The sequence below is a fragment of the Schistocerca serialis genome, chromosome 1 (genome assembly GCF_023864345.2).
Source record: "Schistocerca serialis cubense isolate TAMUIC-IGC-003099 chromosome 1, iqSchSeri2.2, whole genome shotgun sequence".
Classification (NCBI taxonomy): Eukaryota; Metazoa; Arthropoda; class Insecta; order Orthoptera; family Acrididae; genus Schistocerca; species Schistocerca serialis.
Genome location: NC_064638.1, coordinates 1,231,912,941 through 1,231,937,310, shown reverse-complemented (window position 1 = coordinate 1,231,937,310; position 24,370 = coordinate 1,231,912,941). Strand labels below are relative to the sequence as shown.

Sequence of the window (24,370 nt, the reverse complement as noted above, 5' to 3'; positions counted from 1 at the left end):
ATGCAAACCACAATACTGGATTGGTTTTCAGTTCTTTAAGGAAGCAAAGGCACTTATTGTAAGGTTTCAATCTTATACCTACATAAAAACATAAGTACAATGCCATTTAATTAAAATACACTCCTGGAAATTGAAATAAGAACACCGTGAATTCATTGTCCCAGGAAGGGGAAACTTTATTGACACATTCCTGGGGTCAGATACATCACATGATCACACTGACAGAACCACAGGCACATAGACACAGGCAACAGAGCATGCACAATGTCGACACTAGTACAGTGTATATCCACCTTTCGCAGCAATGCAGGCTGCTATTCTCCCATGGAGACGATCGTAGAGATGCTGGATGTAGTCCTGTGGAACGGCTTGCCATGCCATTTCCACCTGGCGCCTCAGTTGGACCAGCGTTCGTGCTGGACGTGCAGAGTGCGTGAGACGACGCTTCATCCAGTCCCAAACATGCTCAATGGGGGACAGATCCGGAGATCTTGCTGGCCAGGGTAGTTGACTTACACCTTCTAGAGCACGTTGGGTGGCACGGGATACATGCGGACGTGCATTGTCCTGTTGGAACAGAAAGTTCCCTTGCCGGTCTAGGAATGGTAGAACGATGGGTTCGATGACGGTTTGGATGTACCGTGCACTATTCAGTGTCCCCTCGACGATCACCAGTGGTGTACGGCCAGTGTAGGAGATCGCTCCCCACACCATGATGCCGGGTGTTGGCCCTGTGTGCCTCGGTCGTATGCAGTCCTGATTGTGGCGCTCACCTGTACGGCGCCAAACACACATACAACCATCATTGGCACCAAGGCAGAAGCGACTCTCATAGCTGAAAACGACACATCTCCATTCGTCCCTCCATTCACGCCTGTCGCGACACCACTGGAGGCGGGCTGCACGATGTTGGGGCGTGAGCGGAAGACGGCCTAACGGTGCGCGGGACCGTAGCCCAGCTTCATGGAGACGGTTGCGAATGGTCCTCGCCGATACCCCAGGAGCAACAGTGTCCCTAACTTGCTGGGAAGTGGCGGTGCGGTCCCCTACGGCACTGCATAGGATCCTACGGTCTTGGCGTGCATCCGTGCATCGCTGCGGTCCAGTCCCAGGTCGACGGGCACGTGCACCTTCCGCCGACCACTGGCGACAACATCGATGTACTGTGGAGACCTCACGCCCCACGTTTTGAGCAATTCAGCGGTACGTCCACCCGGCCTCCCGCATGCCCACTATACGCCCTCGCTCAAAGTCCGTCAACTGCGCATACGGTTCACGTCCAAGCTGTCACGGCATGCTACCAGTGTTAAAGACTGCGATGGAGCTCCATATGCCACGGCAAACTGGCTGACACTGACGGCGGCGGTGCACAAATGCTGCGCAGCTAGCGCCATTCGACAGCCAACACCGCGATTCCTGGTGTGTCCGCTGTGCCGTGCGTGTGATCATTGCTTGTACAGCCCTCTCGCAGTGTCCGGAGCAAGTATGGTGGGTCTGACACACCGGTGTCAATGTGTTCTTTTTTCCATTTCCAGGAGTGTATGTTCGTAAGTTACATTTTTGATTACTGTGAAGAATCTTAACTTTTCCTTGTTCTTACAATGTTTATTTGGCCTGACCAGATCTGAAGCTGTGTTTGGTGGGGAAAGAATTATAAAAGATTTGAAGATTGAAATGACAATGACAATAGCTGTTACGAAAGAACTGCCTTTCAGTAGAGGACTCTGTAAACTAGGGTGAGTGAAATGTGGTTGACAGGGTGTTGTTCAATTTTTTGTTTCCTCTGCAAGACTATGTATTAAGAGAACCTCATTTCCTGTCAGATGCATCCAACTGACGCAAATGAATTCCAAGATTTGAACATTGTGTATCAACTGACATATCTAATATATTTCAGTTTGTTATTGTGAATTTATCTTGGAGTTACTGAGAGTTAAGCTATCACCTGTAACGCCAACTCAGCAAGCATCATTTCAGTACATGGCTTTAGTTTACAGTGCGTGGTCTCAGAGAAGAAACTACTAGCAGATGACACAATATTTCAGATTTTATTATTTACTCCATACTAAGACCAGATGAAATAAATGCTTGCACATGATTTGTGCCTCTCCATTAACTTTCTCTGAAATTGTTACTTACAAGTGGCATACTAGATAAGAAAGTATTGCAATTTAACTTACACTTTTGCTGAACACAAATAAACAATACCTGGAAAAACCTCTAAGTTTTAGTAGAAATAAGCTTCTACTGTGGTGATCACATACAAGTGGTTCTGTATGGAATTTTAATTTTCTTTGTGTTTATGACTTTAAGATTGCACTTCTTGTCTTCCCCAATAACTACTAGTGTTAATCTAGAAGTAAATGGGAGTAATAACAACTGCATAAGTTCCTCCCATTTACAGTTAGCTCAAGATATTTTTTTCAGATTAACTATTATTACAAATATGTGTTAACTGTTGCCTCAGTATTTCTGTAATATATCTGGTACATAAAATTTTTTAACAATTTCATGTTTCTACACACTAACAATTTATGTAACACATTTGGAGATGTTTTTTCATTGATAACATGATAGGTGACCTAACAAAACATGAGCACCGTGATTTCAGGCATAGGAACATCTAAATCGAACTCTTAAGCATCCAACCTTTTTAAGTATGATGGCGAGTATAAAGCAGATATGGAAATCTCTGAAGCATTTATTTATCTATTCACAAAAGAAAATTAAGGAACATCCAGAGAACTTAGAAAACTCAGAATATTTCAAGGACCTACACGTCCGTACTATTCATTTGATGGTTACACTAAAAATTATGAAAAAGACATGAAAAAAAGAATCACTCTCAACTACTTAATTATAGTATGCTTCTTACAATAATCAGACATATTATGACAACATATCTACAAGAGTATTTGTAAATGATGTCTTTTAAAAGGTATTCTTTCAATTTTCTATTCTTAACAATGGCACAGTTTCATTGGAATAATTATACATTTAGTACATCTTGTCATTTTTAAAGCTCTTGATTAAAAAATCCATATATGATGGAACTGTTCTAGTAAAGGCAGGACATAAAAATTCAGTCCTAAAATAGAAATGGTTTCTTCCAACATGTCAGACTTTTATTTACGTGTTGCTTTTCTGAACTGTTCAAACAAATAATCCAAAAATATATGGTTCAACTTTTGTACTTGATTTGTCATTTAATAGCTTGGACAGTAAAATACATGTAGCACCTTTTCCCATTTTACCTGTTGACTTAACCACGTTACTGGCCTTAAAATATACCCTGAATGAGATCACTCTTCATTCCTGTTCAAGGAATGGTATTTCATTAACAAAATTAGCTTGTAACTGTACAAATAACTCATTTTAATTCTTTTTCTTTTTGGACGTAGTTTTCTTCTGAGTAGAACTAGGAACTTTTCGTAACTTCAATATTACTAAAATTAAATTAACAAGATTAACAATATATGTTGTAACACATATCACACAGAAATCATAGAGTATGAAGTACAAAACATATGCAAGGTAGACAGAGCCAAAGTTAGATAGGATAGCCATAAACAACTGAATCCTGCTTGCTACTACACTGCTTGTGAAGCCTGAAACCAAGAGGATCAACAGTTAATATTTGACCACATATGTATTTAATTTATAGCTATAAATAACTTAAGTATGTATAATTGAGATGAAAAGCATTGCCTTTTTAATCCATTAAAGACTAATGACTACAGTTTTCAAGTAAATGCTTCAAACTAAAAATTCTTCTTACTCAGTTTCATGAAAAAAACATTGACTGGTGTCTTATTTGCTGAAATTTAGCTGTAACTTCAAATTCTATTTAGCTATGACTGAGTTCTATTTAGAAACCATACTGACTTTCCCCTCTCATAATGGTTTGTGCTTGTGAAAAATGTCAAGTTGAACTGTGGAGCAGATTCCACAAAAAGCTAGAGCTACTGTCATGAATGGTCAGGTTAGCTGATTTGGTATGAACAAGGAATATAAAGGCATAAAACCTCTAATAGGATACTTTGGTGTTAGAAACTACTTTGAAGCTCATTACTGCATAACTGTTCACAACAGGCCAAATAAGTGAGTGCAGATTAATGAATTTGTTGCACTCAGCACAGAGGAATACTGAGACATGACTGCGTACTCATGAAACAAGTTATATAATTGTCTGACATTCTATTTTGTGTTCGTATTAAGTTTTCTTTGTGGAATATATGTTCAGAGCAAAATCAACTCATATGCATAATGTCATTCAATAGAAGTAAGTGGATATAACTCTGCACTCTTTCAAACCACACAAACTGTACGTTCTCTCTATATTTCATAAGATCGAAGAGTAGTAGATTGACCACAAGCCATCTCTCTTTAACGTAGGATGTATATCTTACTGCTTAAAAATAAGCATATACAGTGTATTAAAAAAGTGTCAAGTACTTTAAGAGGTGATAATACTCATAAAAACAAAAAATGATCAGTCAGGAAATGCATACTTTCTACATGCAATAAACAGTGGTTTGGAAATGGGCAATCACATATTTACAGGAATTCAACGTGGTGCCCATTCATGACAGTGCACCCCCTGCCCTTCAGTGTAAGGAATGATGCAACCTTTGAAGTACACTCAGTTGTTGTTGTACCTGATGGCACACATTGACGTGACCCTGTACTGTCTGCACATCGTTGTTTGGTGTGGTGTAGACCAATTACTTCAAGTGTCACCATAACCAAACGTGTAGGTGGCTTAAATCTGGGAACGAGCAGGCCACCAAGAGCAGATTGTGGTGTCCCACATACATTTCAGAAACTGCACAACTTGTCAGGTGTTCGAGGAGTGCTGTGGTGAGTATCTCCAACACTTGGTGAAACCACATCCAGAGACTGTGGGGTTAGGTGGCCACCCTTCACTACAGATGTCAGATGTCGTAAGCTGGGCACACTGGTAAAACAGGACCGGTGGTGAACACTGGTGGAATTAACATCAGACTTTAATGCTGGGCAGGGTACAATGTGTCTGAACATACTGTCCAGTGAACACTCCTAATAATGGGCTTCCGTAGCTGGTGAGCCATGCATGTGCCAATGTTAACATCATGACATCGGTAACTAAAACTGGAATGGGCATGTCACCATCAGCACTGCATCGTCTTATGGATTCCAATACCTTCTTCATCTTTCTGATGGGAGGGTGGAAATTCATCATCTTCCAGGGCAACAGCTCCTTGACATCTGTGCTGCGGAACTAACACAAACTGGCAGCAGCTCCAGTATGCTCTGTGGAATACTCATGTGGCATCCATGGGTCCAGTGGAGCTCGTGCAAGGCACCTTGATGGGTAAGGAGTACCATACACTGATCACAGACCATGTAATCCCTTCATGACAATCATTTTTCTCAGCAGCAGTGGCACTTTTCAAAAAGATTACATGCCATGTCACAAGGCCAAAAGTGTGATAGAGTTGTTTGAAGAACACAGTGGTGAGTTCCAATTGAAGTGCTGACTCCCCCAGCTCACCAGATCTGAACCTGATTGAAAACATCTGCCTCCAGTGACCTACCAAGGCCTCATTGCTTCCATGCCACTGCTGTTATCCATGCCAGAGGTGGACACACTGATTATTAGGTAGGTGGTCATAATGTTCTGGCTGGTCAGAAGCTGGAGCAGTATTGCCAGTTCAACATGCTGCTTGATTATGAGTTCGTATTCCAACGCAAATAAAATCCCCTCAGTGCTACAAGGGTTGATCTATCGCTGACAGGAGATGTAAGTTAATGTGCATATGACACCCTTTTTTTCAACTATTTACCACTTGTGTGGCCAAATATTTGAAAGAGCATTATATTTTCATTTTTTTAAAGAGAGAATATATTCATCAGTCAAAATTCCTCCAGTTAGAAAGAATAATATGTAGCATTCCCCTACTGTAATTTATGGATTTTTATGTTTAAGATAGAATTTTAACCCTCCCTTGGGAATACAAACAGAAAATAATTCACAGAAGCAAACAAGGTGCTGCTTTACCCATAATCAGAACAAACTCCCTTCTATTACTCTTCATGAAAATCAGCATCACAGCAGAAGTAAGTTACTAATACTGATATCACACTCATTGATCAGTTACTGAGGAACACAAACTGACAGAGGAAATAAAAACTGAATTTTATGGCAAACTGTTGAAGTTACTATTGGAAAACTCCTCCTAATCCAAAGACTTTTATTTAGAAACTTGTAGCTTACATAGTGCAAAAATAAACTTACATTAATGAACTAAATATTTTTCAGAAGTGTATAACAACACATCCATATAGTGTGTAAATGATCATACCCATCAAATTAGTCATGCCATGGCACTAGTTAAAAAGCAAGAGACCAAGTTATGAGTGTCATCTGTATACTTACAACTAATGTAAATAATAAGTTAATTATAGGTCCCAGTAAGAAAAACTACATATCAAAACTAAATGAATCAAAATATTTACAGTAAATAAATAATTATTACATCAATAGGTTTTTTTATAGATGAATGAAGACACATTAAACAATTGGGTGTAGCATGTTTGGTTAAGGAACAAAACAAAAATTCAGTTGCAGAAGAGAGGTAATACTTCTATATCTAGATGGATAGTCTGCAAATCACATTTAAGTGCTGGCAGATGGTTCATCGAACCACATTCAGACTAATTCCATATTATTCCAACCCGTACATGTGTGGAAAAAACGAATCCTATATATTTCCGTGCGAACTCTTATTTTCCTTACTTTATTATGACGATCGTGTTTCTCCCTATTTAAGTCGGCGTCAATAAAATATTTTCGCATTCGGAGGAGAAAGCAGAAGATTGAAATTTCGTGAGAAGATTCCGCCGCAACGAGAAACGCATTTGTTTTAATAATGTCCACTCAAAACTTGTATCATTTCAGACACACTCTCTCCCCTGTTACGCGATAATACAAAACATGCTGCCCGTCTTTGAACTTTCTAATGTACTCCGCCTGTCTTATCTGGTAAGGATCCCGCACCACGCAGCAGTATTCTTAAAGAGGACAGACAAGTGTAGTGTAGGCAATCCCTTTAGTAGATCTGTTAAATTTCCCAAGTGTCGCGCCAATAAAACACAGTCTTTGGTTAGCCTACCCCACTTTGTGTGTGTGTTCTTTCCAATTTAAGTTTTTAGTAATTGTAATTCCTAGGTATCTAGTTGAATTTACAGCCCTTAGATTTGACTGATTTATCGTGTAATCGAAGTTTCCTTTTAGCACTCATGTGGATGACCTCACACTTTTCGTTATTTAGGGTCAATTCTCTATTTTTTCACTATACCAATATCTTTCCTAAATAGTTTTGCAATTTGTTTTGATATTCTGATGACTTAACTAAACGAGAAACGACTATATCATCTGCAAAAAAAACCTAAGACGACTGCTCATATTGTCTCCTAAATCGTTTTCGTTTACATAGAAAAAGAACTGCACAGGGCCTGTAACACTACTTTGGGGAACGCCAGAAATCACTTCTGTTTCACTTGATGACTTTCTGTCAAGTGGCTCTGAGCACTATGGGACTTAACTTCTGAGGTCATTAGTCCCCTAGAACTTAGAACTACTTAAACCATCTAACCTAAGGACATCTCACACATCCATGCCCGAGGCAGGATTCGAACCTGCGACCGTAGCGGTCGCGCGGTTCCAGACTGTAGTGCCTAGAACCGCTCGGCCACCCCGGCCGGGACTTTCCTTCAATTATTACGAACTGTGGCCCCTCTAACAGGAAATCACGAATACAGTCACATAACTGAGACGATCTAGGAGGCCCAAATGATTCGATCGAATTGTCCAGAACGTTTGTCAAACCAATCACGAACACCTGGGGGCCAGTGGTATGATGCAGTGTCATCCATACATAACCCATCGTTGTTTGGGAACATGAAGTCCAATTATAGGTTCAGTGCGACCAGAGGACCCAGTCTATTCAATGTAAACAGCCCACATCATTATAGTGCCACCACCAGCTTGCCTTGTCGACAACTGGGGTCATGGTTTCGTGGGGTCTGCGCCACACTCCAACCATACCATCAACTCTTACCAACTGAAATCGGGACTCATCTGATTATGTCTCGGTTTTCCAGTTGTCTAGGGTCCAACCAATATCGTCATGAGTCCAGGAGAGGTGCTGTAGGCGATGTCGTGCTGTTAACTAAGACATTCACGTCGGCCGTTTGCAGCCACAGCCCATTAACGCCAAATGCATTGCAATGTCCTAACCGACACGTTCGTCGTACGTCCCAAATTGATTTCTGTGGTTATTTCACGCAATGCTCATTGTCACTTAGCACTGACAACTCTATGCAAACGCCGCTGCTCTCGGTCGTTAAGTGAGGGCTGTCGACAACTGCGTTACCGTGGTGAGAGGTAATGCCTGAAATTTGGTAATGTCGGCACACTCCTGACACAGTGGATTCGAAATATTGAATTCTCTACCGATTTCCGAAATGGAAGGCCTCATGTGTCTAGCTCTAACTACCATTCCGAGTTCAAAGTCTCTTAATTACCGCTGTGCGGTCATAACCACGTCGGAAACCTTTTCACATTAAATATTTGTGCACCAAATGACAGCTCCACCAATGCACTGCGCTTTTATACTTTATGTTCGCAACAATAACGCCATCTGTGTGTGTTGATATCGCTATCACATGACTTTTGTCCCTACAGTGTAACGTACATATTTATCTTATACGTGTACAAATTTACAAACTACAATATTTGATGAGCCAGAGATTTATGTTGGCTTCTTGAAGAAAACGTGTTGTATTACATTATTAATTATGATAATGTTCTGATGCACTAGGGTTTGTAAGTTTGTAGGCGGCGAATCCGATTCCGCTGGGTTTTTACACAGGTTATTTTGATGCAGAGAATATGTAATGAAACCCAGGCTAGGGTCTCCGTCATCTTCTGGATGTTCATCGCATAAGGGAGAGGCGTTCTTCAAGAGATTTCTCTCTCTTAAGTAAACTTCAATTTATGTAGTCCGATCATAGCTTATAGTTTGCACTCTACAATGAATGTGGCCAGTTTGATTGCACGTTGTACTGAAAACATGTCGAGTATTGAATTCTGATTTTCTTTTTCCGCCATGTACATTACTTTACAATGCTTACAATTGCAGCACTAGAAAACAGTCACCTAAAACTACGTCAGGTAATATTTCCTGAGAAAGTATATCACTCTGATGTTATTCAGGTGCGCAGGTTAACCTTATCCGTGTAGACGATGTAACCTGTCTCCACGAAATTATTCTGGCTCTACCATGACCCTGTAAAGCGAATAAATCTTCGTCACAAATGAGCAAACAACTAGCAGAACAGACCTGTCCTTCTGATTTCTGAACAAGAGAAAATTCAATCAAACAATTAGCAGCCTTGTCCTCTTACGTAACATGACAGCCCATCATGGTAGCATTGTTAATTGCTGAGGTGTCAAGTCGTCTAGATCTATGGGATGGCGCAATTCTGCTTTACGGCGCTAGACTGAAGAAGATCATAGCAATCTGAAATGAAATTTTATATACGCTACTGCCCACTAAAATTGCTACACCAAGAAGAAATGCAGATGATAAATGAGTATTCACTGGACAAATATATTATACTAGAACTGATATGTGATTACATTTTCACGCAATTTGAGTGCATACATCCTGAGAAATCAGTACCCAGAACAACCACTTCTGGCCGTATTAACGGCCTTGATACGCCTGGGAATTGAGTCGAACAGAGCTTGGATGGCGTGTACAGGTACAGCTGCCCATGCAGCTTCAACACAATACCACAATTCATCAAGAGTAGTGACTGGCGTATTGCGACGAGACAGTTGCTCGGCCACCATTGATCGGACGTTTTCAATTGGTGAGAGATCTGGAGAATGTGCTGGCCAGGGCAGGAGTCGAACATTTTCTGTATCCAGAAAGGCCCGTACAGGACCTGCAACATGGGGTCGTGCGTTATCCTGCTGAAACGTAGAGTTTCGCAGGGATCGAATGAAGGGTAGAGCCACGGGTCGTAACACAACTGAAATGTAACGTCCACTGTTCAACGTGCCGTCAGTGCGAACAAGAGGTGACGGAGACGTGTAACCAATGGCACCCCATACCATCACGCCGGGTGATACGCCAGTATGGCGATGACGAATACATGCTTCCAATGTGCGTTCACCGCGATGTCGCCAAACACGGATGTGACCATCATGATGCTGTAAACAGAACCTGGATTCATCCGAAAAAAATGACGTTTTGCCATTCTGCACCCAGGTTCGTCATTGAGTACACCATCGCAGCAGCTCCTGTTTGTGATGCAGCGTCAAGGATAACCGCAGCCATGGTCTCCGAGCTGATAGTCCATGCTGCTGCAAACGTCGTCGAACTGTTCGTGCAGATGGTTATCTTGCAAACGTCCCCATCTGTTGACTCAGGGATCGAGACGTGGCTGCACGATCCATTACAGCCATGTGGATAAGATACCTATCATCTCGACTGCTAGTGATACGAGGCCGTTGGGATCCAGCACGGCGTTCCGTATTATCCTCCTGAACCCACCATATTCTGCGAACAGTCATTGGATCTCGACCAACGCGAGCAGCAATGTCGCGATACGATAAACCGCAATCGCGATAGGCTACAATCCGACCTTTATCAAAGTCGGAAACGTGATGGTACCCATTTCCCCTCCTTACACGAGGCATCACAATCACGTTTCAGCAGGCAACGCCGGTCAACTGCTGTTTGTGTATGAGAAATCGGTTGGGAACTTTCCTCATGTCAGCACGTTGTAGGTGTCGCCATCGGCGCCAACCTTGTGTGAATGATCTGAAAAGCTGATCATTTGCATATCACATAATCTTCTTCCTGTGGGTTAAATTTCGCGTCTGTAGCACGACATCTTCTTGGTGCAGCAATTTTAATGGCCAGTAGCGTATGATCACGCAGATAGGTGTCATTTACTAAGTCTTGGTTTATGTTGTGTATGCGTCAAGTTTAAAATCACATTTTCTTCATGTCATATCACGACAACCTCTGCAACCAAGCAAACGTAATACACGAACAAAGACGTACTTTAATTTCTTATTTTTAAGTCTCTGGGTTTGTTAGCTGTGGGTCGAAAGGCGAGTTTCCACTGGCAAAACGTCGAAGATTCGAGCCCAGTCCTCAGAGTGCATTCGGATTTTGATCTGTATGTGCTTCGCAATGTATAAGAGAAAGGAAGAAAGTTATAAATGCAGCTGTAATTTAATGAACTGGAAGAACCTGAGGAATTTGGAAACCACAACGGCTGAAGAGTGTAAGAAAATTTAGTTATTAAAATAATTACGGCTACTTTCGTCGCAAAGCATTGGTTCGTTGAGGTAAGGACTAAATTGTGAAATCCTAAAACCCTCGGGTAAAGGGTCCACCAAGAATGTCATCGGATGAGGAAAGGACGTAGGAGTGGTAACAACAAGGCACTGAAGACAATACTGATGCCAGACTATAAATATAATTACAGAGCAGTAAATCAGAGCAGATGAGTTGCCTCCCATGGCTCAGCTACGACGAGAGAAACTCCATCCACATCCAAACCCCGTCAACCTGATAAAGGAAACACACATACAGAATCAAGAGATCCGGAACATTAAAGATAAAAGGCTGAAAATGTAATGTATATCAGCTGGACTGTCAATAATAAATCAAAGTGACAGAAATAGATAAGGCCATACGTGGGTGTCGAAGGAGAGACTAATAGACGTCCCACCCCGATCCATCTTAGGCAAAGCGCTAAAAGGGGGGGACACCACCCACAAATCAATGAAGTGCTACTCCTAAGGACGGCATACAGGGTGCGACAGAAACAAAGGCAAACCACTCCAAAGCAATCCAAACGAATCAAAGGAGGAATAACAGAGACAGGGTCGAGTGTACCTAAGATCCACTTCATAGCAAGAGACGCCCCCCCACCCCTGACAAACCGTCCCACGACTAAGGTAGTTCAAAACGTCGTTATAAATTTCCTCAGACTTCAAGACGAGTATAATAATTCCAATCCCAAAGAAAGCAGGTGTTGACAGGTGTGAAAATGATCGGATTCTCAGTTCAGTAAGTCACGGCTGCAAAATACTGACACGAATTCTTTACAGACGAATGGAAAAACTAGTATAGGTCGACACCGGAGAAGATCAGTTTGGATTCCGTAGAAATGATGGAACACGTGAGGCAATACTGACCCCACGAATGATCTTAGAAGATATATTAAGGAAATGCAAACCTGTGTTTCTAGCATTTGTAGACTTAGAGAAAGCTTTTGATAATGTTGACTGGAATACTCTCTTTCAAATTCTGAAGGTGGCAGGGGTAAAATACAGGGAGCAAAAGGCTATTTACAACTTGTACAGAAACCAGATGGCAGTTATAAGAGTTGGTGGGCATGAAAGGGAAGCAGTGGTTGGGATGGGAGTGAGACAGAGTTGTAGCCTATCCCCGATGTTATTCAGTCTGTCCATTGAGGGAATTAGATTAGAAAATGAGACACTTGAAGTAGTAAATGAGTTTTGCTATTTGCGAAGTAAAATAACTGATGATGGTTGAAGTAGAGAGGATATAAAATGTAGAATGGCAATCGTAAGGAAAGTGTTTCTGAAAAAGATGAATTTGTTTACATAGAATATAGATTCAAGGTCAGGAAGTCTTTTCTGAAAGTATTTGTATGGAGTGTAGCCAGGTATGAAAGTGAAACATGGACGATAAATAGTTTAGACAAGAAGAGAATAGAAGTTTTCGAAATGTAGTGTTACAGAATAACGCTGAAGATTAGATGGATAGATCACATAACTAATGAGGAGGTATTGAATAAAATTGGGGAGGAGTTTGCGGCACAACTTGACTAGAAGAAGGGATCGGTTGGTAGGATATGTTCGGAAGCATTAAGGGACCACCAATGTAGCATTGGAGGGCAGCGTGGAGGGTAAAAATCGTAGAGGGAGACCAAGAGATGAATACACTAAGCAGATTCAGTAGGATGTAGGTTGCACTAGTTACTTGGAAATGAAGAAGCTTACACAGGATAGAGTAGCATGGAGAGCTGCATCAAACCAGTCTCTGGACGGAAGACCACGACAAGATATGAGATTAAAAACCATAGTCAAAGAGAGAACGCAGAACCAGTTCAATTGTCCGTCAGTCGTCCACTAATGTGAGAGGTAAAAGGTTCGGAAGTCGAGGTTTAGCATGGAGAGCAACGGCAGGGCACTCCACCAGGATAAGAGCTACAGTCAGGAAGGCTGTACAACCACAATGTCGGGATGGCTCGTTACATAAAATAAAACTACAGCTCAGTCTGGTGTGACCGATAGAGGGGCAACATACAACGGTGAATTCCTTCCGAGAGGAACGGAAGGAGTTAGTACCATGGAGCAATTGTCTACTTTATAGTGCGGAGTTCATTAGAAGGTGTACTAGCCCAGCAGACGTTGATCCATCTCCGTGTGGCAAACGTTGGTTTTGTGGCAACCTTAGCATAGACGGCTTGGAAAAATAACATTCATGACGAAATGGGCTTTACACTGTTTCACTGCATCATCGCGCCACATAATACGATTGTATGTATGTTTCTACGTGCGCGGTTCTAGGCGACTATGGTTTTCAGTCACTAGTGACTGTACTTCGTGGTTGAGAGGTGATAACAGCCAGTTGTCGATATTCTCTCACCTGACTTACAGTGGTTCCGTTCACAGGAATGGCTGTATTCTACTTGCCTGAGCGCAACAATTTAATCTAGAGGTAACAGTTTATGTAGAGGTGGTATCCAAAAGTTCCTGAAATTTGAAAATTGCAGCCGAGTAGTTACGAGTTCTCTGAAATATCACTAGGTCCAGAATGAGATTTTCACTCAGCAGCGGAGAGTGCGCTGATATGAAACTTCCTGTCAGATTAAAACTGTGTGCCGGACCGATACTCGAACTCAGGACCTTCGCCTTTCGCGGGCAAGTGCTTTACCAACTGAGCTACCCAAGCACGGCTCACGCCCCGTCCTCACAGCTTTACTTCTGCCAGCGGCTAAGCCATGTCTCCGCAATATCCTTTCTTTCAGGAGTGCTAGTTCTGCAAGGTTCGCAGGATAGCTTCTCTGAAGTTTGGAAGGTAGGAGACGAGATACTGGCAGAAGTAAAGCTGTGAGGACGGGGCGTGAGTCGTGCTTGGGTAGCTCAGTTCGTAGAGCACTTGCCCGCGAAAGGAAAAGGTCCCCAGTTCGAGTCTCGGGCCGGCACACAGTTTTAATCTGCCAGGAAGTTTCATATCACTTCGTGTTACTGCCTACATCCTCCTACCGGTACGCAAGTGGCTTCCAGCTCAGCTGTTTGGTTACCATACTTCCTTTATGTAAATTGGAGGAGGAGGGGAAAAAGGAACGTGAAGGGACTAGTGATATCATCTGCTTCGAGACTTTATGCGGAATCAGCGGCGACGAGTGAAAATGTTTGCCAGACAGGTAATCAAACCCGCGTCTCCTACTTACTAGGCCGTTACATTAACAAACAACCCGGACACAGTGTTCATCGCGAACGTGCAGACCGTCTCGGCAAACTATCCAGGCCAACACACATTCTCACCTAACGCCACCTCTTCAGTCTCCGCCCGTGTTCTCCAGGCTCATTAATTATAGATTCCCGCTCGAGGTCAAACGTAAATGTGCATCCGCACTGAGGCTTGTGCATTCATTCGCTATCGAGGCGAATAGATTATATGAATGCTTGACACCACACATTCATATCATATATTTTCTTCATCCTGTTTCTCAGAGTTTGCAGTTTCGCGATTTATGTCTCGAATGAGCATCATGACTGCATACAGTTTTGTTTTAAACTGCTGAGGAAACACACTAAACGTCGAAGCAAGCTGTTGATGACAATGCTTTAGTTCAGATACTGACCAAATAACAGTCGAACATCTACTGACTATTCAGTCGTCAATTGCAGTCTTCACATCAAAACAAAATGTTCATAAAATAAGGGATCTGATTCCGTGATATCGTGGACAGAACATTCGAGACCTACGTAAAACTTTTGGAATGAATTATGGTAGACAGGAACTTTTTCTGTCAGTAGAATTGAACATGAGAGGGACTGCAGCGAAGTTTGTGCCACGAATGCTTGAATACCATCAGCAGCAATATCGTGTGGGAGTCCGCAGGGAATTTAAACAACTACTAGGCAACGTACACTTACTTTCAACGCTGTCACAACTGACGAGAGTTGGATTTATGGTTACGACATGAAAATAAGCAGCAGTGGTTGCAATGTACGGGAGTTCTTTTCTACCTCGGCCAAAAAAAAAAACAACCTCTACAAGTGACATTTATCACATTAACCCCCTTAACGTCAGAATAAATTTGTAGATGAGAGATAAAAATAAAAAATGGTTCATTAGAGGTACCCGAAAGACTCTGGAGAATGCAGCACTTGTCAGAAGCGCTGGTAGCTTCATTAATAAATCGTCTATCGGCAGTGGCATTCAAAAACAATTAACCTTCCAGTTAGTAGTAACAACACTGGCAATGATGCGAATTCGCGACACTGGGCATTAAGGGGTTAAATCCTCTGGCCAAAGTGTTCGTCTCTTCTAGTCAGCAGTCAGTGAAAACTTATATTCCGATGTTCTAAGACGTTTGAGCCAGGACATGAGGGGTAAACAGCCACAGAAGGGGGCGCACGAACGACTGAGTACTCCAACATGACAATGCACGACCGTATACGGCCCAAATTAATCAGGAATTATTAACGAAACCAAGTACTATTGTTCCCCAACCGTAGTACTCATCACACTTATCTACGTGTGAATTCTCCCTCTTTCCCAAAACGAAAGTTACGCTGAAGGGGCGAAGATTTGATGTAATGGAAGAGATTCAAGAGCAGTCGCGAACGATATTAAACGTCTTACATCTACAGCTACATGGATGCTCTCCAAATCACACTTTAAGTGTCTGGTAGATGCTTCATCGAACCGCCGTCACAGTAATTCTCTATTATTCCAATCTCGAACAGCGGGCGGAGAAAACGAACACTTGTATTTTTCCGTGCGAGCTCCGATTTCCCTCATTTTTTATGATGATCGTTTCTCCGTGTATAGGTCGGCGTCAAAAAAATATTTTCGCATTCGGAGGAGAAAGTTCGTTACTGAAATTTCATGAGAAGATTCCGCCGCAATGAAAGACGCCTTTATTTTAATTATGTCCACCCCAAATCCTGCATGATGTCAGTGACGCTAGAGATAATACGAAACGTGCTGCTCTTCTTTGAACTTTCTTGATGCACTCCATTAATCCTATCTGGTATGGACCCCAGACCGCGCAATATTACACCAAATGAGGACAAAAGATGATTTCCAGGAAACATGTCGAAAGTGTCAGAAGCGTTGGGATCGATGTATTCGCTCGCAATTCGTCTACTTTAAAGATGATGGTGCAGAATAAGATCTAAGTAAAGGATAAGGAGTTAACATTCTTCGGGAGCGCCGGCCGGAGTGGCCGAGCGGTTCTAGGCGCTACAGTCTGGAACCGCGCGACCGCTACGGTCGCAGGTTCGAATCCTGCCTCGCGCATGGATGTGTGTGATGTCCTTAGGTTAGTTAGGTTTCAGTAGTTCTACGTTTCTAGAGGTCCGCTACCGGTGGTCTCGCGGTAGCGTTCTCTCTTCCCGAGCACGGGGTCAAGGATTTTTCCTGCCTCGAGATGACTGGATATTGTTGTGTCGTCATCATCATCATCATCGTCATTCATCGCCATTATGGTCGGAGGAAGGGAACGGCAAACCAACTCCACTAGGACCTTGCCTAGTACGGCGGTGCGGGTCTCCCGCATCGTTCCCCTACGCTCCGTCACGGAGTATGGGACTTCTTCTTCTTCTTCTTCTTCTTCTTCTTCATCATCATCTCATCATCATCATCACTTTCTAGAGGACTGCTACCTCAGAGCACAACCTTGTAGAAACAGTTTTGCGGTTATCAAAGCGATGTCCAGGCAGAAATAAAACTTCTTTCGAGCAGCCATTAATGTAAGGTATCAGATTTCTAGCTTTCAGTCTTGTTATCAACAGAAACAACTTTCATGAACGTGAAGCTGAGCTCAAAGATGTCTTGTTTTCTTACGAATATATCCGCTTTAAACGACCACAACCTGTGGACAAACTAAAGTCGTGAACGCTGAAATAAATATTTTTAATGTTAGCCACATTTTTTGTTGCTGTAATGGGTTTTGTTACGTGTTCCACCACCTTGAGATCTTTAAACGTTAATCCTGCATATAGAGGAATGGTATGCAGTTATAAAAGAAGAGGACACAGTAATATGTAACGTATACAGTAGTCTCGCACGAAGTGGAATTCAATGAGCAATATTAACAATGGCTCAAACATTTAACACTTGTTTATAGAAAAATGCATTACCGGTTACAAATCTCTGTATAAAGAAATTGTTCTTAATATTGTACTGGATAGAAATAAGTTGAATCAGCCGATATTTATTATGAATGACCATTTAATGTTATAATGGGATGTTAATTTGTACTTGGCAGCTGTACTTTTCCCAGCAACAAAACAACTAAAAAGCCTTCATGAATATAAAATCAGATTTTTACAAGATTTTTACTGGAGACAAATGTTTGAAGCTCAATCTGTAACTGAAAGGAAGAAGGCGTAAAAATATACATCGAAATCATTATAGACTTCTCGGAAGTGGAAGGTTTTAACTTCATCTTTTTGAAAGATAATATCCCATACTGAAACCCATAATGAAACGCCATTTATAACTATAAAATTTTTGAAAATCGGCACAACCGGTCGTCCATAATAAATATTAATTAATGTGATCTTGGCTAAAGAAATTTTTTTTTTAGTTAAATATAGAGCGCACCTTCCATTTTGTTAATATGAGAAACTTCAATCATCTTGTTTCACGCTTGAAACGAGTAATAAAAAATAAGGCACATCTGGCGTAGGTTTAAAGGCCACTCGCCACAAATGTGTCTGAGCCCCTGATTTCTACTTAGGCTGTTATTTTGTTACGTTTCGTGGAACAATCTGCACCATAGCATCTACACTCCTGGAAATTGAAATAAGAACACCGTGAATTCATTGTCCCAGGAAGGGGAAACTTTATTGACACATTCCTGGGGTCAGATACATCACATGATCACACTGACAGAACCACAGGCACATAGACACAGGCAACAGAGCATGCACAATGTCGGCACTAGTACAGTGTATATCCACCTTTCGCAGCAATGCAGGCTGCTATTCTCCCATGGAGGCGATCGTAGAGATGCTGGATGTAGTCCTGTGGAACGGCTTGCCATGCCATTTCCACCTGGCGCCTCAGTTGGACCAGCGTTCGTGCTGGACGTGCAGACCGCGTGAGAAGACGCTTCATCCAGTCCCAAACATGCTCAATGGGGGACAGATCCGGAGATCTTGCTGGCCAGGGTAGTTGACTTACACCTTCTAGAGCACGTTGGGTGGCACGGGATACATGCGCACGTGCATTGTCCTGTTGGAACAGCAAGTTCCCTTGCCGGTCTAGGAATGGTAGAACGATGGGTTCGATGACGGTTTGGATGTACCGTGCACTATTCAGTGTCCCCTCGACGATCACCAGTGGTGTACGGCCAGTGTAGGAGATCGCTCCCCACACCATGATGCAGGGTGTTGGCCCTGTGTGCCTCGGTCGTATGCAGTCCTGATTGTGGCGCTCACCTGCACGGCGCCAAACACGCATACGACCATCATTGGCACCAAGGCAGAAGCGACTCTCATCGCTGAAGACGACACGTCTCCATTCGTCCCTCCATTCACGCCTGTCGCGACACCACTGGAGGCGGGCAGCACGATGTTGGGGCGTGAGCGGAAGACGGCCTAACGGTGTGCGGGACCGTAGCCCAACTTCATGGAGACGGTTGCGAATGGTCCTCGCCGATACCCCAGGAGCTACAGTGTCCCTAATTTGCTGGGAAGTGGCGGTGCGGTCCCCTACGGCACTGCGTAGGATCCTACGGTCTTGGCGTGCATCCGTGCGTCGTTGCGGTCCGGTCCCAGGTCGACGGGCAGGTGGACCTTCCGCCGACCACTGGCGACAACATCGATGTACTGTGGAGACCTCACGCCCCACGTGTTGAGCAATTCGGCGGTACGTCCACCCGGCCTCCCGCATGCCCACTATACGCCCTCTCTCAAAGTCCGTCAACTGCACATACGGTTCACGTCCACGCTGTCGCGGCATGCTACCAGTGTTAAAGACTGCGATGGAGCTCCGTATGCCACGGCAAACTGGCTGACACTGACGGCGGCAGTGCACAAATGCTGCGCAGCTAGCGCCATTCGACGGCCAACACCGCGGTTCCTGGTGTGTCCGCTGTGCCGTGCGTGTGATCATTGCTTGTACAGCCCTCTCGCAGTGTCCGGAGCAAGTATGGTGGGTCTGACACACCGGTGTCAATGTGTTCTTTTTTCCATTTCCAGGAGTGTAGTTTACGTAAATGGTAAAGAAATACAGCTTACAAAACGCTACTTTAAAAAACGACATTTGTGGCTTTCAAACTTCATTTCTTAATATGATTGTTATTATTTAGAACGTGTTTTTCACTGTAAGTCAGTTGAAACGTGCACCACAGTGTACACCTTCTTATACTACGGTTAAGGTGGTGTTAAACAACTGCAGTCTTTATCCATCTGGTGTTCAATGACTGAATGTAGCAGTTTGCTTTGAATGAGTTCCTAGATGTCAAAACAGCCTAAAATCATCAGGTACGATAAACGACAGCGCCACTTTCTAGGTTGAGGACATTCTTCACGAAAGCTCTGATAAAACGGTTTTTACACAGCAGTCTTCACTGAAAGAAATGGTCGTTCCATGTGAGGCTGTGTCTTTTTTAATCTGTTACGTGACTTCTGATTAAGATCAAATAAAAGAATGTTCATGAAAAATGGTGCACTTATACCATACTGAAGAAACACAAGAGAGAGGGAGAAACAGCAAGCTGAGACACCTACTAGATGAGGAGGCTCTGCAGGACTGACTAGCTACACATTGCAAAAACGAAATTGCCGGTATCTGCAGAAACATCAGAGAAAATGCGTCTGCGACTCTGACGATTACGCGATAAGTCATACAAATCTGAAGGCTGTAAATTCAACTAAATACTTAGGGATTACAATTACAAATAACCTAAATTGGAATGATCACATAGATAATATTGTGGGTAGAGCAAACCAAAGACTGCGATTCATTGGCAGAACACTTAGAAGGTGCAACAGGTCTACTAAAGAGACTGCTTACACCACGCTTGTCCGGCCATTCTAGAGTATTGCTGTGCGGTGTGGGATCCGCATCAGGTGCGACTGACGGATGACATCGAGAAAGTACAAAAAAGGGCAGCTCGTTTTGTAATATCACGCAATATGGGAGATAGAGTCACAGACATGATACATGAATTGGCGTGGCGATCATTAAAACAAAGGCGTTTTTCGTAGCGACGGGATCTTCTCATGAAATTTCAGTCACCAGTTTTCTCCTCCGATTGCGAAAACATTCTCTTGGCGCCCACCTACATAGGGAGAAATGATCATCACGATAAAACAAGAGAAATCAAGGCTCCCACAGAAACATTTAAGTGCTCGTTTTTCCCGCGTGCCGTTCGAGAGTGGAACGGTCGAGAGACAGCTTGAAGGTGGTTCATTGAACCCTCTGCCAGGCACTTTATTGTGAATAGCACAGTAATCACGTAGATGTACGAGGGACACCCGTTATACAGTCAGTGACGGTACAGCTTCTTTAGCCATAATTTAAGAAACGGGTATTTGTTTTTAAATTCAGTGTTAAAACTGTGAATCGTATTTTATTTTGCACGACACTAAGCGTTACATGTTCTTGTATTCTTTTACAATCTCTGCAGGCTACATTATTTTTCAGAGTGTATGGTGAAAGACGCTACCTGCTCTAAAATAAAGAAGAAAAAGTGTCATTTGTACATCGGTTATACGACTCGTTACAGAACGTAAGTTCCTTAAACCAGGCCAACTTTTTATTCTTTTAAATTAATGTTTTACACATAAAAATATTTATTTACACATGTCGCGACTTCATGATAGAGACGCAGCATTATAGGAATGACATAAATTTTAATGTGCGTTTTTGTATAATAAATTGATGAGGTAAGTATTTTGATGTCAGTGTCATGTAAACAGCAAAGATGTTAGCGGAACAAGCTTGAACCACCGCTTAGCTCTGCAACTGGGAATTAGAAAGATCGTATCGTAACATTATCAAGAAGGGTCCCCACTATTTTCCGCACGAATTTCCTGTTGTGCATAAGTGTAAGCTTCCAGATCAACCTGCGCGGCTTCTGTGGGATATTTCCTAATGGGATGGATCGGGAATTTTGGATCGTAAGTTTGAATGTCTACAGATAACGCCTAGTTTAAAATGCCATGCAAGGTACGTGAAAACATAAAATACGCACCATTACGTGATAGAATACCGCATAACGTTAAAAGTGGTGTTCGGAGCACAATTTCCAGGCCCGGGTTTGAAAAACCGGTCTGTTATGGTGGCTCAGACGTGAGCTTTGCGTCAGCTGATACAACTTTCTAGTATTTCCCCTTTATAGCAAAAAAAAAAAAAAAAACACTTACCGATATTAACGTTTCTTGTGCTATACATACTGCGAAATAAGAAAATAATTGTACTTTTGTAATTTTGGGTGTCCTGTGACAGAGAAACTCTCACATGTTTATCACTTCACATAGTTTCCTTTCCGCTCATTTTTCACCCACGAAACAGAAACATTACCTATATTACCTTCATTACACCGATAAAACGTTAGAACACTATTTACTTCTTTAAACAATATGTGGTTACGGATTTCTAATTTTTTAAAAAAACTTTTCCAGTTTAAAGCAACACTATTGTTTTTACTGTTACATTTCACTGACGACAAATTTGCAGTGAATAAAATAAAAATATTTTTTACTGACGACCGCTGTTGAATAACCTTTGACTGGAAGAAACCTGTTGCCATATTTTATGATTTCGTTCGTTTCCATGTATCGTATAATTATTCACTTAAGTGTAACGTAGAGCTTATTTGTTGACAGACTTCAAACTACGTCTTCTGCACAAAGCCGGTAACCGACCACCTTACAGGACTTCCGGAACTCGGTAGCCACCTGTTGCTCCTGAAGCCCGAAATCTGTGGACGCCACAGCGCTGAACTTTGACGTTCCACAAATAGCCAAGAATTTTTATCTTCTGCGTATCGCAAGAGGTCGAGCAAAGCTTATTTCGTATTTCAAAGAAATATTGCTGCGAGAAAGCTTTATAAATCAGAGCTAAAAATACCTAGATACTCGGGAAAGGGTTACACAGAGTGATGATCTCTTAGTTAGTATGACTGTGCTGAAAGTATTGCAGAATTCCCTTGTTCCGGATGAGTCAAAAACGTTAAGAAACACAGAAACACAAACGCAAAGGCATTGCTACTAACAGTACCAATATTCTCAAACTGTGTCGTAATGAAAAGTGCTGAGGAGTAGTCTCCTTAAAGAGTTATGCATAATTTCAAAACACAGCATAGAAATTCCTATTCAAAGCAGTCATTAGACACGCGTACGATATGGAGCCCATCGTTTGATACTTGCGTCTTGTTCAGCTACAACAAGATAAGTATAACTTTCCACTGACAAACACAGAAACATCTGTGGTGAAATTTTATTAATAATTTTTACCAACTTACGATGGGAAGGCAATGATAAAGCAGAAACTAGAACCCGAACAATGATTACTACACCAGAGGTGTAAAATAGTTTTTATGCACCGCAATATTGTTTACTTACTGATAAAACAAATCTACTGAAAAAAGTGGTATGTGTTGTGAGTGGGGAGGGGGGTAAGAAGAATAAGATCCTGAGATGACCTGCAGAAGGAAACACAAAACAACAAACCAAATACAAAATGCTTACAGCTGAATATATATGCTTCACAAAAACTTATTAAATTTCATTTGGCCTTTGAATTACATCTATGAGCAAATAACAAAAAAATGACAACTGTATGTAGACTACTTACTCAGAGCGGCAAAAACACTGTAGAAAAACATCCCAATAAGGCCATTGGAAACATGTAAGGCGGAATCTTTTCCCAGCGTACGATGCACAATGCCGAACCCTTTTCCGAATCTGTAATTTGGAACATACAAAACTTGCCATCCGTACAAGCAATACACAAATAAACAAAAAAAAATAGGTACAGCTATTAATATTTTCGGTATCTGTAATTATCGTGTCTGGATGCTACAAGTTAACGGCATTGGCAATTTTGCTGTATACTACAACACATTTATCACGAAACCTGATGCAGAAGAAAATTTACTGGGATGCAAAACAAATCGATAGATGCAAAAATTTACGTAAAAAACAATATGATTTTCATTTGTGCGTATATTATGCAAACGGCCGTGATTCATCACACTTTACCCTATCATTTAAAAATTATCCACCGCAGTGAGCACAAAACAAACATAGCTGAAGAATTACAAGTGCTTGTTACATGTCACCGAGAGCCAAATAACAGTGTATGCATATTCCAAATATGTGTAAGTAAAACTTCGAAAACTTGCGAAGCATTAATTTGCTCTCACGGGGTACTCACTCTGACATAAACGCTTTTGAGCAGCTCATGTGTTCACTAATGTCACACGCGGGTTGGTAGTTGGCATCAGCTTCTTTCGATGTTTCAACAACATACGCATAATACGACAGTCCCATCCCCAATAGACAGGAAGCAATTATAGCACCGTTCAATCCCATAACGAAAATTATTAGAATCTCACACCAAACACAAACACAGCGTCCAACAGAGCTCTTAATAACAGATTTCCTCCTGCAGCACAAACAACGTACGACATGCGACTCACGAATTCCTCTATTAAACTGCCGGCAAGCCTCAACAGATAGCAGCAGCGTCTAGAGAAGATATCGATCTTACGCGGTATGCTGGTAGTTAAGGCGGCGCCCAGTAGATGGCAGAGTCTGCACGATACGAAACGTAGCGGCTAAAATGCAGTGTCGCGCACAGCATTACGCAAGAAGACAAAGTGCATTGGGCACAGACCGAGAAAGGAAGAGCTCTGATAAAATTTGTTTCCGTAGTTTCGTCGTCAGTCGTGCCATATTGTTCAGCGGCCAAAGCAAACTATTCCCCGTTTGTGTACATGCAGATATAACTATCGACGAGTTAAGTAAATTTCAGTTCTATCGTGCTTCCGTTAAGTTCAACAGTGACTGCAC

General features: G+C 42.2%; 1 protein-coding gene across 1 annotated transcript; it reads right to left on the bottom strand.

The window, feature by feature from the left end:
* Nucleotides 1–3,180: 3,180 nt before the first annotated feature.
* LOC126419111 (vitamin K epoxide reductase complex subunit 1) lies at nucleotides 3,181–24,008 on the bottom strand. The gene is made up of 3 exons (XM_050086212.1): nucleotides 23,733–24,008; nucleotides 23,151–23,260; nucleotides 3,181–3,608 (listed from the first exon to the last, which is right to left on the bottom strand). Exons 1-3 carry the CDS (start codon nucleotides 23,888–23,890, stop codon nucleotides 3,376–3,378), a joined length of 501 nt encoding a protein of 166 aa, XP_049942169.1. The 5' UTR covers nucleotides 23,891–24,008; the 3' UTR covers nucleotides 3,181–3,375.
* Between the last annotated feature and the right edge of the window lie 362 nt (nucleotides 24,009–24,370).

Coding starts and splice junctions, on each gene's coding strand:
- LOC126419111 (XM_050086212.1), bottom strand. CDS start 23,890: ATGGGATTGAACGGTGCTATAATTGCTTCCTGTCTATTGGGGATGGGA. Junction 23,261..23,732: donor TCAAAAGCGTTTATGTCAGA/GTGAGTACCCCG, acceptor TCCAAATTACAG/ATTCGGAAAAGGGTTCGGCA. Junction 3,609..23,150: donor CAGTGTTTTTGCCGCTCTGA/GTAAGTAGTCTA, acceptor TCTTGGTTTCAG/GCTTCACAAGCAGTGTAGTA.